The sequence below is a fragment of the Ascaphus truei genome, unplaced genomic scaffold (genome assembly GCF_040206685.1).
Source record: "Ascaphus truei isolate aAscTru1 unplaced genomic scaffold, aAscTru1.hap1 HAP1_SCAFFOLD_3651, whole genome shotgun sequence".
In the NCBI taxonomy this organism is placed as follows: domain Eukaryota; kingdom Metazoa; phylum Chordata; class Amphibia; order Anura; family Ascaphidae; genus Ascaphus; species Ascaphus truei.
The window spans coordinates 1-12,033 of record NW_027456674.1 but is presented as its reverse complement, the minus strand read 5'-3'; the positions used below and the strand labels follow the sequence as shown (position 1 = coordinate 12,033).

At 42.3% G+C, this 12,033-nt stretch overlaps 1 protein-coding gene across 3 annotated transcripts; it reads right to left on the bottom strand.

The window, feature by feature from the left end:
- Positions 1-790: 790 nt before the first annotated feature.
- On the bottom strand, positions 791-7,519 carry LOC142483760 (solute carrier organic anion transporter family member 4A1-like). 3 transcript variants are annotated; one of them, XM_075583745.1, is made up of 3 exons: positions 7,192-7,223; positions 4,576-4,630; positions 791-1,728 (listed from the first exon to the last, which is right to left on the bottom strand). In XM_075583745.1, the coding sequence occupies exon 3, from the start codon at positions 1,634-1,636 to the stop codon at positions 806-808; it is 831 nt and encodes a 276-aa protein (XP_075439860.1). In that variant the 5' UTR covers positions 1,637-1,728; positions 4,576-4,630; positions 7,192-7,223; the 3' UTR covers positions 791-805. The 3 variants fall into 3 exon arrangements, with proteins under 3 accessions (XP_075439860.1, XP_075439858.1, XP_075439859.1); XM_075583743.1 differs by lacking the exons at positions 4,576-4,630; positions 7,192-7,223 and adding an exon at positions 7,307-7,519; XM_075583744.1 differs by lacking the exon at positions 4,576-4,630 and having other exon boundaries at positions 7,192-7,287.
- Positions 7,520-12,033: the final 4,514 nt, after the last annotated feature.

Genomic DNA, 12,033 nt, shown 5'->3' with positions numbered 1-12,033 from the left:
GTATTTACTGGTATTTGGAGAGTAGGTGTGCATTTTAGCACACCCACACTCCATACAATAGCATTCCTTTATTTGTACCAAGGCAACAATTTTAGTTATTTTCTACAGAAGTACTGCTTCAGGAAGTAAAGCCCTTAAATGCACAATGGAGGCTAGAAATCTGCTGCCATAGCCTGCATGTATTCCCTGACACAAGTTGTTCTTTATTTTTGTGTTGGAAACTGAGAAAGTAATGATTTAGAATATCTACAGTGCCTGCAAACACAGTGCTGAAAAATGCACTTTTAGACCATCCACCACTAAAGGGGTCAAAAGTCTTATTTTCACTGCCATTTGGACATTTTCAACGGGCTCCATTGTGCAACGACTTGAATGGACTGTAAGCGTAGCACCGCTTATTAAATATGGCCCTAGATTTTAGAATTTGTCCACAAAACCTTTACAATTCCATTTAGACAGCTCAATTCTGCACTCAATGAGATCAACTGAAACGGGCCGTGATGAGGAAAGGATAGAGCAGGGGTGCTCAACTCGAAACCCTGACCTGTTGGAGGTGTCCCGAGGACTGGAGTTGAACACCACTGGGTTAGAGAATCCCCGGTTTAGTTCAGTATTTTAGAACCCTAACACAGCATGCAAACTTCATGAAACGTGTACATGATTCTCTGCTTTCTACAAAACTGTAATTAACCACAATTCATGTGTGTTAACGGTAGGTATTATGCAGAAGTAACAATTAAGAATCATTTGACTTGGTCATAAAATCCACAACACATATTTATAGTGTCTCTGAAATAATAATGCTTTACTTACCAACGTAGACAGGGGAGTTGCTTGATTTAACATTTTCATCTAAGTAAGTAACTCCGAGGGTATAGAGTGGAGTCGCCCCTATGCCGTGAAGAAACTGGCCTAGCATGAAAACATATCTGTAATTGGAAAGGCTTGAGGCACTTTTTGTAAACTGGTAAGTCTGATTGGAAGGGCACATTCCTGTATCTTCTGAAAAGTTGCCTTCGTATGCACTAGAGGTAAAGTGTGGCAATGCAAACACTAACGAGCCGATGCCCATAACCAAGACTCCCCAGCCTAACCAGCGAGGTTTGTGGCCATTGCCCCCGAAATAGCTGACAAACATCAAACACACGCAAGCTGCTATATCATAGGAGCTTGCAATTAGTCCACTATGGTAACTGTGAAGGTCAAATCTCCGTTCTATTGAGGTGATCACTGTATTTATGAAACCGTTCACTACCATCCCTTGCAGGAAGGAAGCAACACAGAGGAAGAATAACACACCTTTGGGTGTGTTGAACATCTGTAGGAAAGAGGGTGTGACGGCACCCCAACCACATAGGTTTTCCCCTTCCGACTGTACAAATTTAATTTCACAGGGGTCGTCACTGTCATAATGTTTTTTCTTGGTGGTTGTCTCATTGTAGAGAGGTTCAGTACATGAGTCTGGTGAACTGCCAGCAGTTGAACAGAAGGCACTTTTGCACAACGGTATGTCAGCCTGTTCTGCTGAGCAAGAGGTGTCCAAACCATATTCATTGACACTTCGAGAGGATTCACTGAAGCAAAGAAGCTCCTGCTTGGAATTCAAGGAACTTTCTACATTTATATGCTTTGGCATCTCAGAAAATTGGGCAGAGCTTGTCTTTCACTTTTCTATCTTTCTTGTGGTAAATCGTATGGCGGATTTCCAATTTTCCACTGTGTTACGCACTGTGACAAGATATTGAGTGGAAGATAGACAAGATCAGATTGGCTTCATTAACTCTTTATAAACAAGAACATCACATTTAGTAAATCATAGACGCAGCAGACTATGTATACAAAGCAAAATATTCCCCGCTACGACTTAAATATGAGAAAAATATGGATACAAACAAATAATAATTAAAAAAAATAACATTGCATTAGAGAACCTCAGACAGGATACTACACTTTTTTAAATGGTAAGCAAATGTACATATACAACTGATATATCTTTATATGCTCCTCACGTACAAGGGAGTCGCCATCTCTTACCTCTGAGTCACAACACAGAGTACCATAAAGGCATAAGTGTGTTGACAAACCAGGCAATGGATCCTTTAGTGCCAGAGATACCCGGAAAATATTGCTATTTATCTCCCTAATTGGGCGGAGGCCTCTAATTATGATGTGATACTGCATTATGTACATCTCCATTTTGAGTGTTTTAAGGTGGTAATTAGAGGAAGGGTGCCAGAGCTCCCACATGCAGTGTAACCAGCAAATGTAAAGTGAGGAGGATCCTAGCTGCCTGTAATAAGACCAGGAAGTGGGCACAGAACACAGGGCTGCAGTAGTACTCCTTTTAGGGTTTTTTTTTTAAGCAGCGATCTTGGTCCCTTGAACATGTTCTATATTTTTATTATTATTATTATTATTATTCGAGTATTAAAAAAAAGATAATTTTTTTTAACTCTCAATCTTTCGTTTCAGAGGTTATCGTGATACTTTTTAGACGGCAATTGGCTCTGTGGAAAGCTTCATTTTAACCTCCTGGGCACTTATGCTTTTATCTCCTGTACAAAGCATCAGGTTTTAAAAATAAAAACAGCGTTGGAAAGGACAAGAAGAGATATATTAAAGTAAATAAAATGGAGACCAGAGCACAGTGCTGCTTGAAATACACATGGAAAAGGACTGAGCATATTTCAGATGAGCTTGTTTTTCTGCTAAACACACTGGTCGGTGTTTGTCATTTCATTGCTTAAAATAAATAGTAATAGTAATAGTGAAAGGCTTGAAAAGGTTTGAACTTGGATCTCTGTATCTGTGACTCACTGTATATTTTAAAATACAATATATTTGTTTTGCACACATGGAACACCTCTCAATATCAACAGTAGGCTAGTCACAACACAGTGTTATGTTACATTATACAGGAAATGCTACATTTCTACAAAGCTGTTCGGTGCATCGGGTAACAGTGCATAAGATATTAGGGAATGCTTCTAGTTTTTCAATTTACAAGATATATCTTTACATTCACCAATAGTATAATAATAGCCTTGTCGGTGTTGGCCTGTTTCTAGACATTTTTCCAAGGCTAAGAAGCCTTTTGTACCATTTTGTTCCCTCCTTTTATCCTTGAAAGACAATACTGTACATACAAAACCATGCTTCTTGGTGCAGAAGAGATAGAGACAAAGCTAGCAACAGTGGCAGGTGTATGACCGCTAATAACCTCACACACAGACTTCCCTGACACACACACAGACAAACACAAACAGAGAGGGACTACCCAGATACACACACAGACATCCCTGACACACACAGACAAACACAAACATAGAGACTTCCCAGACACACGCAAACACAGACAGACACAGAGACTTCCCTGACACGTACACACACACAAAGATTTCCCACACACACACACACACACACACACAGGCTTCCCTGACACACACACACAGAGACTTCCCTGCTACACACACACAGACATCCCTGACACACACAAACACACACACAGACTTCCCTGACACACACACAGAGATACTTCCCTGACACACGCACACACAGACTTCCCTGACACACACAAACACACACACACACACACTTCCCTGACACACACACACACACACATACACACACAGGCTTCCCTGACACACACACAGACTTCCCTGACATACACACAGACTTCCCTGACACACACACACACACACACACACACACACACACACACACACATAGAGGCTTCCCTGAGACACACACACACACACACACACAGACTTCCCTGACCTATACACACAGACTTTCCTGACACACACGCACACGCACACAAACACAAAGGCTTCCCTGACACACACACACACAGACTTCCCTGACACACACACACATACACAGACACTTCCCTGACACACACACACACAGGCTTCCCTGACACACACACAGACTTCCCTGACATACACACAGACTTCCCTGACACACACACACACACACACACAGAGGCTTCTCTGACACACACACACACACACACACTTCCCTGACACACACACACACTTCACACACACTTCACACACACTACACACACACACACACACACACACACACAGAGGCTTCCCTGAGACACACAGACTTCCCTGACATACACATATACACAGACTTCCCTGACACACACACACACACACACACAGAGACTTCCCTGATATACATACACAGACACTTTCCTGACACACACACACTCACACAGACCACACACACACACAGACTTCCCTGACACACACACACGCGCACACACTGACTTCCCTGACATATACACAGAGACTTTCCTGACACACACACACACACACGGAGACTTCCCTGACACGCACACACACACAGACTTCCTTTCCCTGACACACACAGACTTCCCTGACACACACATGCAGTGCAGCAGAGGCGTGGCTGGTGCCAGACTATGCCGGCTGCATCTTCACAATTTTTGCAGTTCTATCCATGAAGAATAACCCGGGGGAATATGTTATACACAGATTCTGCACGTCCATCCTGCATAACTGTAAAACTAAACCACAGCAAAGAAATGGGCTGAAACCTTACCATTCAGTACTGGAAAATGATGGCGCTTCAATCACTAATGCGCTGACTTTACATCCTAAATCGAAGGAAAACCGTGCCAGGTGGATGTGGAGAATGTATAATGCACCCATTAATTTGTAGTTATTATATTTAAATGTTATAATAATACAAGAAGAAGTCTAATCCCCATTGGAGAGCGATGTGCAAAGCCCCAGCTCTGTGTATAGGGAGCGAGTAGGATATTGTGCACCATGCAAAGAAAAACTCCTTTTATTCACCCATAATACTGCATTTTTCACGTTATAAAATCCTTTACATTTGATCATGCTCACCGTCACATCAAAAGTTATCCCTAATAACATCACCATGATGTTTTTGTGTACCCCATAAACTTTATTCTGCGCTTCTTAAAACCGTATTGACTATTCTGCCCCCCATACTTTAACACAGACATTATTATGCACCACCAGACACATGGCTCTATACCTTATTCTACATATATTATTTTGCATTTCCCATGACCATTTTTATTTCACCTATATTCCCTAAAATGCCGATAACTCCCTAATCCTCATGTCACACCCTTCTGTTTCAATATCTGCATTACAATGCTACTGTGGTATATTTGGAGATGGGTTATTTCATTTTAGAACAGTAAATTACACTAATGACGTTAGATGACCCCAGTAAAAAATGCTTATATGGGGCTGATATATTCCGCCCTGGTTTTCTACAAGAGAGAGAGGGGGCCTTACTGAACAAAGAAAGCTGTACGGAGCAAAAGTAAAATAAACATTGATATTAGGATTAAATTAATACTAAATACTACCACTACCTACAGTAATAAACTATGCTTATCAATATAGATTATCTTCACGTGTATGGTAATTAGAACCATTAATACATTATGGTTTTAATAATACATCATGAAGACCGATAATTACAATAATAAGTGATGATTAAAGTACTAATGCACTACAATGATTATAATATACATTTTCATAAGAATACTTGTACAATTAGTACATTGAACTAAATATAATAAGGACAATTGTATCTAATGATAGTAAAAGTCAAAGTATGCCACAATGGAACTGGAAATAACCCACTGTGATGTATATATTAGCAATATGATACTGCAATATTTACATATTATGATAGTAATAAATCCCAATAACGCTGATAAGAATAATCCAATACTGTATGCCTATATTAACACAGTATTGTGGCAATCCCACATTGTAATATAACTAGTGAGGAGGATGCAGCTTGTGAACAAAGGATCAGTCTCACAGGAACCACTCCTAGTGATGGGGTGTCCCTGGCCTTCCCCCTGACACAGCTCAGCACATGCTACTGTGAGACCAGAACCTGCTGCTGCTGCTGCTGCTGCATGTATGTGTGTGTGCACCTGCTGCATGTATGTATGTGTGCACCTGCTGCATGTATGTGTGTGTGCACCTGCTGCATGTATGTGTGTGTGCACCTGCTGCATGTATGTGTGTATCTGCTGCATGTATGTGTGTGTGCACCTGCTGCATGTATGTGTGTGTGCACCTGCTGCATGTATGTGTGTATCTGCTGCATGTATGTGTGCATGTACATGTACACGTGCACCCACTGTATGTGTGTGCACTCGCTTCATCCATACAGTCATACATTCCCCTTCAGTGTTAGAGGCCAAGAACACATTCAATGTAACAGTGAGCATTGGAAGACAAAAACACACACACACACACACACACACACACACACACACACACACAGACACACACAGACACACAGACACACAGACACACACACACACATATACTATTAAGGTTATGGTGGGTAAAAAAAGTGACAAAAACCCTCCACAGTAAAGCACAGTAAAGCATAACAGTTGCTATATATATAAATATATATAGTGTATTTTCAATTATGTACACTGTGTATGTTATGCCTGTGTAAGTAAATGAATCAGAATGTGTGTATAATAGATAGATAGATAGATAGATAGATAGATAGATAGATAGATAGATAGATAGATAGATAGATAGATAGATAGTATCACACACGTTTGGTTATAAATGTGAGGTGTCTATATAAGAGGAGTTATTGTGTGCTTGCACAACAGCATCAGAAAATAACACCCCTATGCATTGAAACGTGAATCATTATTATATTATAGTTATTATTATAACTATGTGTGTGTGTGTGTGTATATATATATATATATCCTTATTGTGACACTGATATATATGTATATATACACATATACACACAGGGTGTCCATACATTATACACCCTATTATAAGCCTTAATAATTTATAACGGGGTTTCTGGACATCCTGTATGGGGTGGGTGTGTGTGGGGGTGTGTGTGTGTGTGTGTGTGTGTGTGTGTGTGTGTGTGTGTGTGTGTGTGTGTGTGTGTGTGTGTGTGTGTGTGTGTGTGACAGTGTGTGTGTGACAGTGTGTGTGTATATATATACACAGTATATCGGGTTAGGGCTGCGCATTCCCATGTGTATATAATACTATAGATATATGTGTGTGTGTGTGTGTGTGTGTGTGTGTGTGTGTGTGTGTGTGTGTGTGTGTGTGTGTGTGTGTGTGTGTGTGGTACCGTGCTGCTGCCTGCTCTCCCCTCACATACCTCGCGGAGGGATGGTGGTGACAGCCGTGTGTGTGTGTGTGTGTGTGTCCGTGTGTGTGTGTGTCTGTGTGAGTGTGTGTGGTACCCTGCTGCTGCCTGCTCTCCCCTCACATACCTCGCGGAGGGATGGTGGTGACAGCCGTGTGAGGTGCGTGTCTCGCCCGGTGTGTCCCTGTCCATTCACATACCGCCTCTCCAGCTCTGACTGACATGGCCAACCGACCAATCAGCGGCCGATCCAACCCGTGGCGTTATCAGAAGGCAGCCAATCAGGAGACACGGAGGGACACGAGCCCCCCTCCCCCCCTGTGTGACAGTTGGAACTTGGAGGTGATGCGACCAATATAGACGCCACGATGCAAAGCAGTGGGAGGTGGTGACGTCATCCAGGGCGGGAACACGAAAGAGTCCCCCACCCCACCACCACCTCTAGGCGTGAGAAGCCGGCAATGGGCGGGAAGCTCGTGGCGTCACGTGGTGTCCGCAGGTGCACAATGCGACGGGAGCTGGGATCACGTGGTGTGCGAAGGTGTGAGGTGGACGGCCCGCGGGAAAACGTGGGCGCCATATTGGGTATTGGGTATAGGGTATACGGGTATATCATTAGTATATCATAGTTGTGACCTACAGTAAGAGGCACTGCACTCTATCCATTAATGTATTCAGATAGAATGTATAATCCATAGAATACATCCATGTCAGTGGGATTTTCTGTGCGAGGCTGCCCCGATTGGCACTATCTCTCTATCAATTTCATGGTTAACCCCCATAGAAGTCAATAGAGCCCCGCTGATAACATCTGCAATTTTGTATTACAGCGGCGGCGTATTAATGATAAGAAGGTGACTGGATGGCGAGTCCGTATTAATGATAAGAAGGTGATTGGATGGCGAGTCCGTATTAATGATAAGAAGGTGATTGGATGGCTAGCCCGTATTAATGATAAGAAGGTGATTGGATGGCGAGTCTGTATTAATGATAAGAAGGTGATTGGATGGCGAGCCCGTATTAATGATAAGAAGGTGACTGGATGGCGAGTCTGTATTAATGATAAGAAGGTGATTGGATGGCGAGTCCGTATTAATGATAAGGAGGTGATTGGATGGCTAGCCCGTATTAATGATAAGAAGGTGATTGGATGGCGAGTCTGTATTAATGATAAGAAGGTGATTGGATGGCGAGTCCGTATTAATGATAAGAAGGTGATTGGATGGCGAGCCCGTATTAATGATAAGAAGGTGACTGGATGGCGAGTCTGTATTAATGATAAGAAGGTGATTGGATGGCGAGTCCGTATTAATGATAAGAAGGTGACTGGATGGCGAGTCCGTATTAATGATAAGAAGGTGACTGGATGGCGAGTCTGTATTAATGATAAGAAGGTGATTGGATGGCGAGCCCGTATTAATGATAAGAAGGTGACTGGATGGCGAGTCCGTATTAATGATAAGAAGGTGACTGGATGGTGAATCCGTATTAATGATAAGAAGGTGATTGGATGGCGAGCCCGTATTAATGATAAGAAGGTGATTGGATGGTGAGTCCGTATTATTGATAAGAAGGTGATTGGATGGTGAGTCCGTATTATTGATAAGAAGGTGATTGGATGGCGAGCCCGTATTAATGATAAGAAGGTGATTGGATGGCGAGCCCGTATTATTGATAAGAAGGTGATTGGATGGCGAGCCCGTATTAATGATAAGAAGGTGATTGGATGGCGAGTCCGTATTATTGATAAGAAGGTGATTGGATGGCGAGCCCGTATTAATGATAAGAAGGTGATTGGATGGCGAGTCCGTATTAATGATAAGAAGGTGATTGGATGGCTAGCCCGTATTAATGATAAGAAGGTGATTGGATGGCGAGTCTGTATTAATGATAAGAAGGTGATTGGATGGCGAGCCCGTATTAATGATAAGAAGGTGATTGGATGGCTAGCCCGTATTAATGATAAGAAGGTGATTGGATGGCAAGCCCGTATTAATAAGAAGGTGATTGGATGGCGAATCCGTATTAATGATAAGAAGGTGATTGGATGGCGAGTCCGTATTAATGATAAGAAGGTGATGGGATGGCGAGTCCGTATTAATGATAAGAAGGTGATTGGATGCGAGTCCGTATTAATGATAAGAAGGTGATTGGATGGCGAGTCCGTATTAATGATAAGAAGGTGATTGGATGGCGAGCCCGTATTAATGATAAGAAGGTGATTGGATGGCGAGCCCGTATTATTGATAAGAAGGTGATTGGATGGCGAGCCCGTATTAATGATAAGAAGGTGATTGGATGGCGAGTCCGTATTATTGATAAGAAGGTGATTGGATGGCGAGCCCGTATTAATGATAAGAAGGTGATTGGATGGCGAGCCCGTATTATTGATAAGAAGGTGATTGGATGGCGAGCCAGTATTAATGATAAGAAGGTGATTGGATGGCGAGTCCGTATTATTGATAAGAAGGTGATTGGATGGCGAGTCCGTATTAATGATAAGGAGGTGATTGGATGGCTAGCCCGTATTAATGATAAGAAGGTGATTGGATGGCGAGTCTGTATTAATGATAAGAAGGTGATTGGATGGCGAGCCCGTATTAATGATAAGAAGGTGATTGGATGGCGAGCCCGTATTAATGATAAGAAGGTGACTGGATGGCGAGTCCGTATTAATGATAAGAAGGTGATTGGATGGCGAGTCCGTATTAATGATAAGAAGGTGATTGGATGGCGAGTCCGTATTATTGATAAGAAGGTGATTGGATGGCGAGCCCGTATTAATGATAAGAAGGTGATTGGATGGCGAGTCCGTATTAATGATAAGAAGGTAATTGGATGGCTAGCCCGTATTAATGATAAGAAGGTGATTGGATGGCGAGTCTGTATTAATGATAAGAAGGTGATTGGATGGCGAGCCCGTATTAATGATAAGAAGGTGATTGGATGGCTAGCCCGTATTAATGATAAGAAGGTGATTGGATGGCAAGCCCGTATTAATAAGAAGGTGATTGGATGGCGAATCCGTATTAATGATAAGAAGGTGATTGGATGGCGAGTCCGTATTAATGATAAGAAGGTGATTGGATGGCGAGTCCGTATTAATGATAAGAAGGTGATTGGATGCGAGTCCGTATTAATGATAAGAAGGTGATTGGATGGCGAGTCCGTATTAATGATAAGAAGGTGATTGGATGGCGAGCCCGTATTAATGATAAGAAGGTGATTGGATGGCGAGCCCGTATTATTGATAAGAAGGTGATTGGATGGCGAGCCCGTATTAATGATAAGAAGGTGATTGGATGGCGAGTCAGTATTATTGATAAGAAGGTGATTGGATGGCGAGCCCGTATTAATGATAAGAAGGTGATTGGATGGCGAGCCCGTATTATTGATAAGAAGGTGATTGGATGGCGAGCCCGTATTAATGATAAGAAGGTGATTGGATGGCGAGCCCGTATTATTGATAAGAAGGTGATTGGATGGCGAGCCAGTATTAATGATAAGAAGGTGATTGGATGGCGAGTCCGTATTATTGATAAGAAGGTGATTGGATGGCGAGTCCGTATTAATGATAAGGAGGTGATTGGATGGCTAGCCCGTATTAATGATAAGAAGGTGATTGGATGGCGAGTCTGTATTAATGATAAGAAGGTGATTGGATGGCGAGCCCGTATTAATGATAAGAAGGTGATTGGATGGCGAGCCCGTATTAATGATAAGAAGGTGACTGGATGGCGAGTCCGTATTAATGATAAGAAGGTGATTGGATGGCGAGTCCGTATTAATGATAAGAAGGTGATTGGATGGCGAGTCCGTATTAATGATAAGAAGGTGATTGGATGGCGAGTCCGTATTAATGATAAGAAGGTGATTGGATGCGAGTCCGTATTAATGATAAGAAGGTGATTGGATGGCGAGTCCGTATTAATGATAAGAAGGTGATTGGATGGCGAGCCCGTATTAATGATAAGAAGGTGATTGGATGGCGAGCCCGTATTAATGATAAGAAGGTGATTGGATGGCGAGCCCGTATTAATGATAAGAAGGTGATTGGATGGCGAGCCCGTATTAATGATAAGAAGGTGACTGGATGGCGAGTCCGTATTAATGATAAGAAGGTGATTGGATGGCGAGTCCGTATTAATGATAAGAAGGTGACTGGATGGCGAGTCCGTATTAATGATAAGAAGGTGATTGGATGGCGAGCCCGTATTAATGATAAGAAGGTGACTGGATGGCGAGTCCGTATTAATGATAAGAAGGTGATTGGATGGCGAGTCCGTATTAATGATAAGAAGGTGATTGGATGGCGAGTCCGTATTAATGATAAGAAGGTGATTAGATGGCGAGTCTGTATTAATGATAAGAAGGTGATTGGATGCGAGTCCGTATTAATGATAAGAAGGTGATTGGATGCGAGTCCGTATTAATGATAAGAAGGTGATTGGATGGCGAGCCCGTATTAATGATAAGAAGGTGATTGGATGGCGAGCCCGTATTAATGATAAGAAGGTGATTGGATGGCGAGCCCGTATTAATGATAAGAAGGTGACTGGATGGCGAGTCCGTATTAATGATAAGAAGGTGATTGGATGGCGAGTCCGTATTAATGATAAGAAGGTGATTGGATGGCGAGTCCGTATTATTGATAAGAAGGTGATTGGATGGCGAGCCCGTATTAATGATAAGAAGGTGATTGGATGGCGAGTCCGTATTAATGATAAGAAGGTGATTGGATGGCTAGCCCGTATTAATGATAAGAAGGTGATTGGATGGCGAGTCTGTATTAATGATAAGAAGGTGATTGGATGGCGAGCCCGTATTAATGATAAGAAGGTGATTGGATGGCTA

Coding starts and splice junctions, on each gene's coding strand:
- LOC142483760 (XM_075583743.1), bottom strand. CDS start 1,636: ATGCCAAAGCATATAAATGTAGAAAGTTCCTTGAATTCCAAGCAGGAG.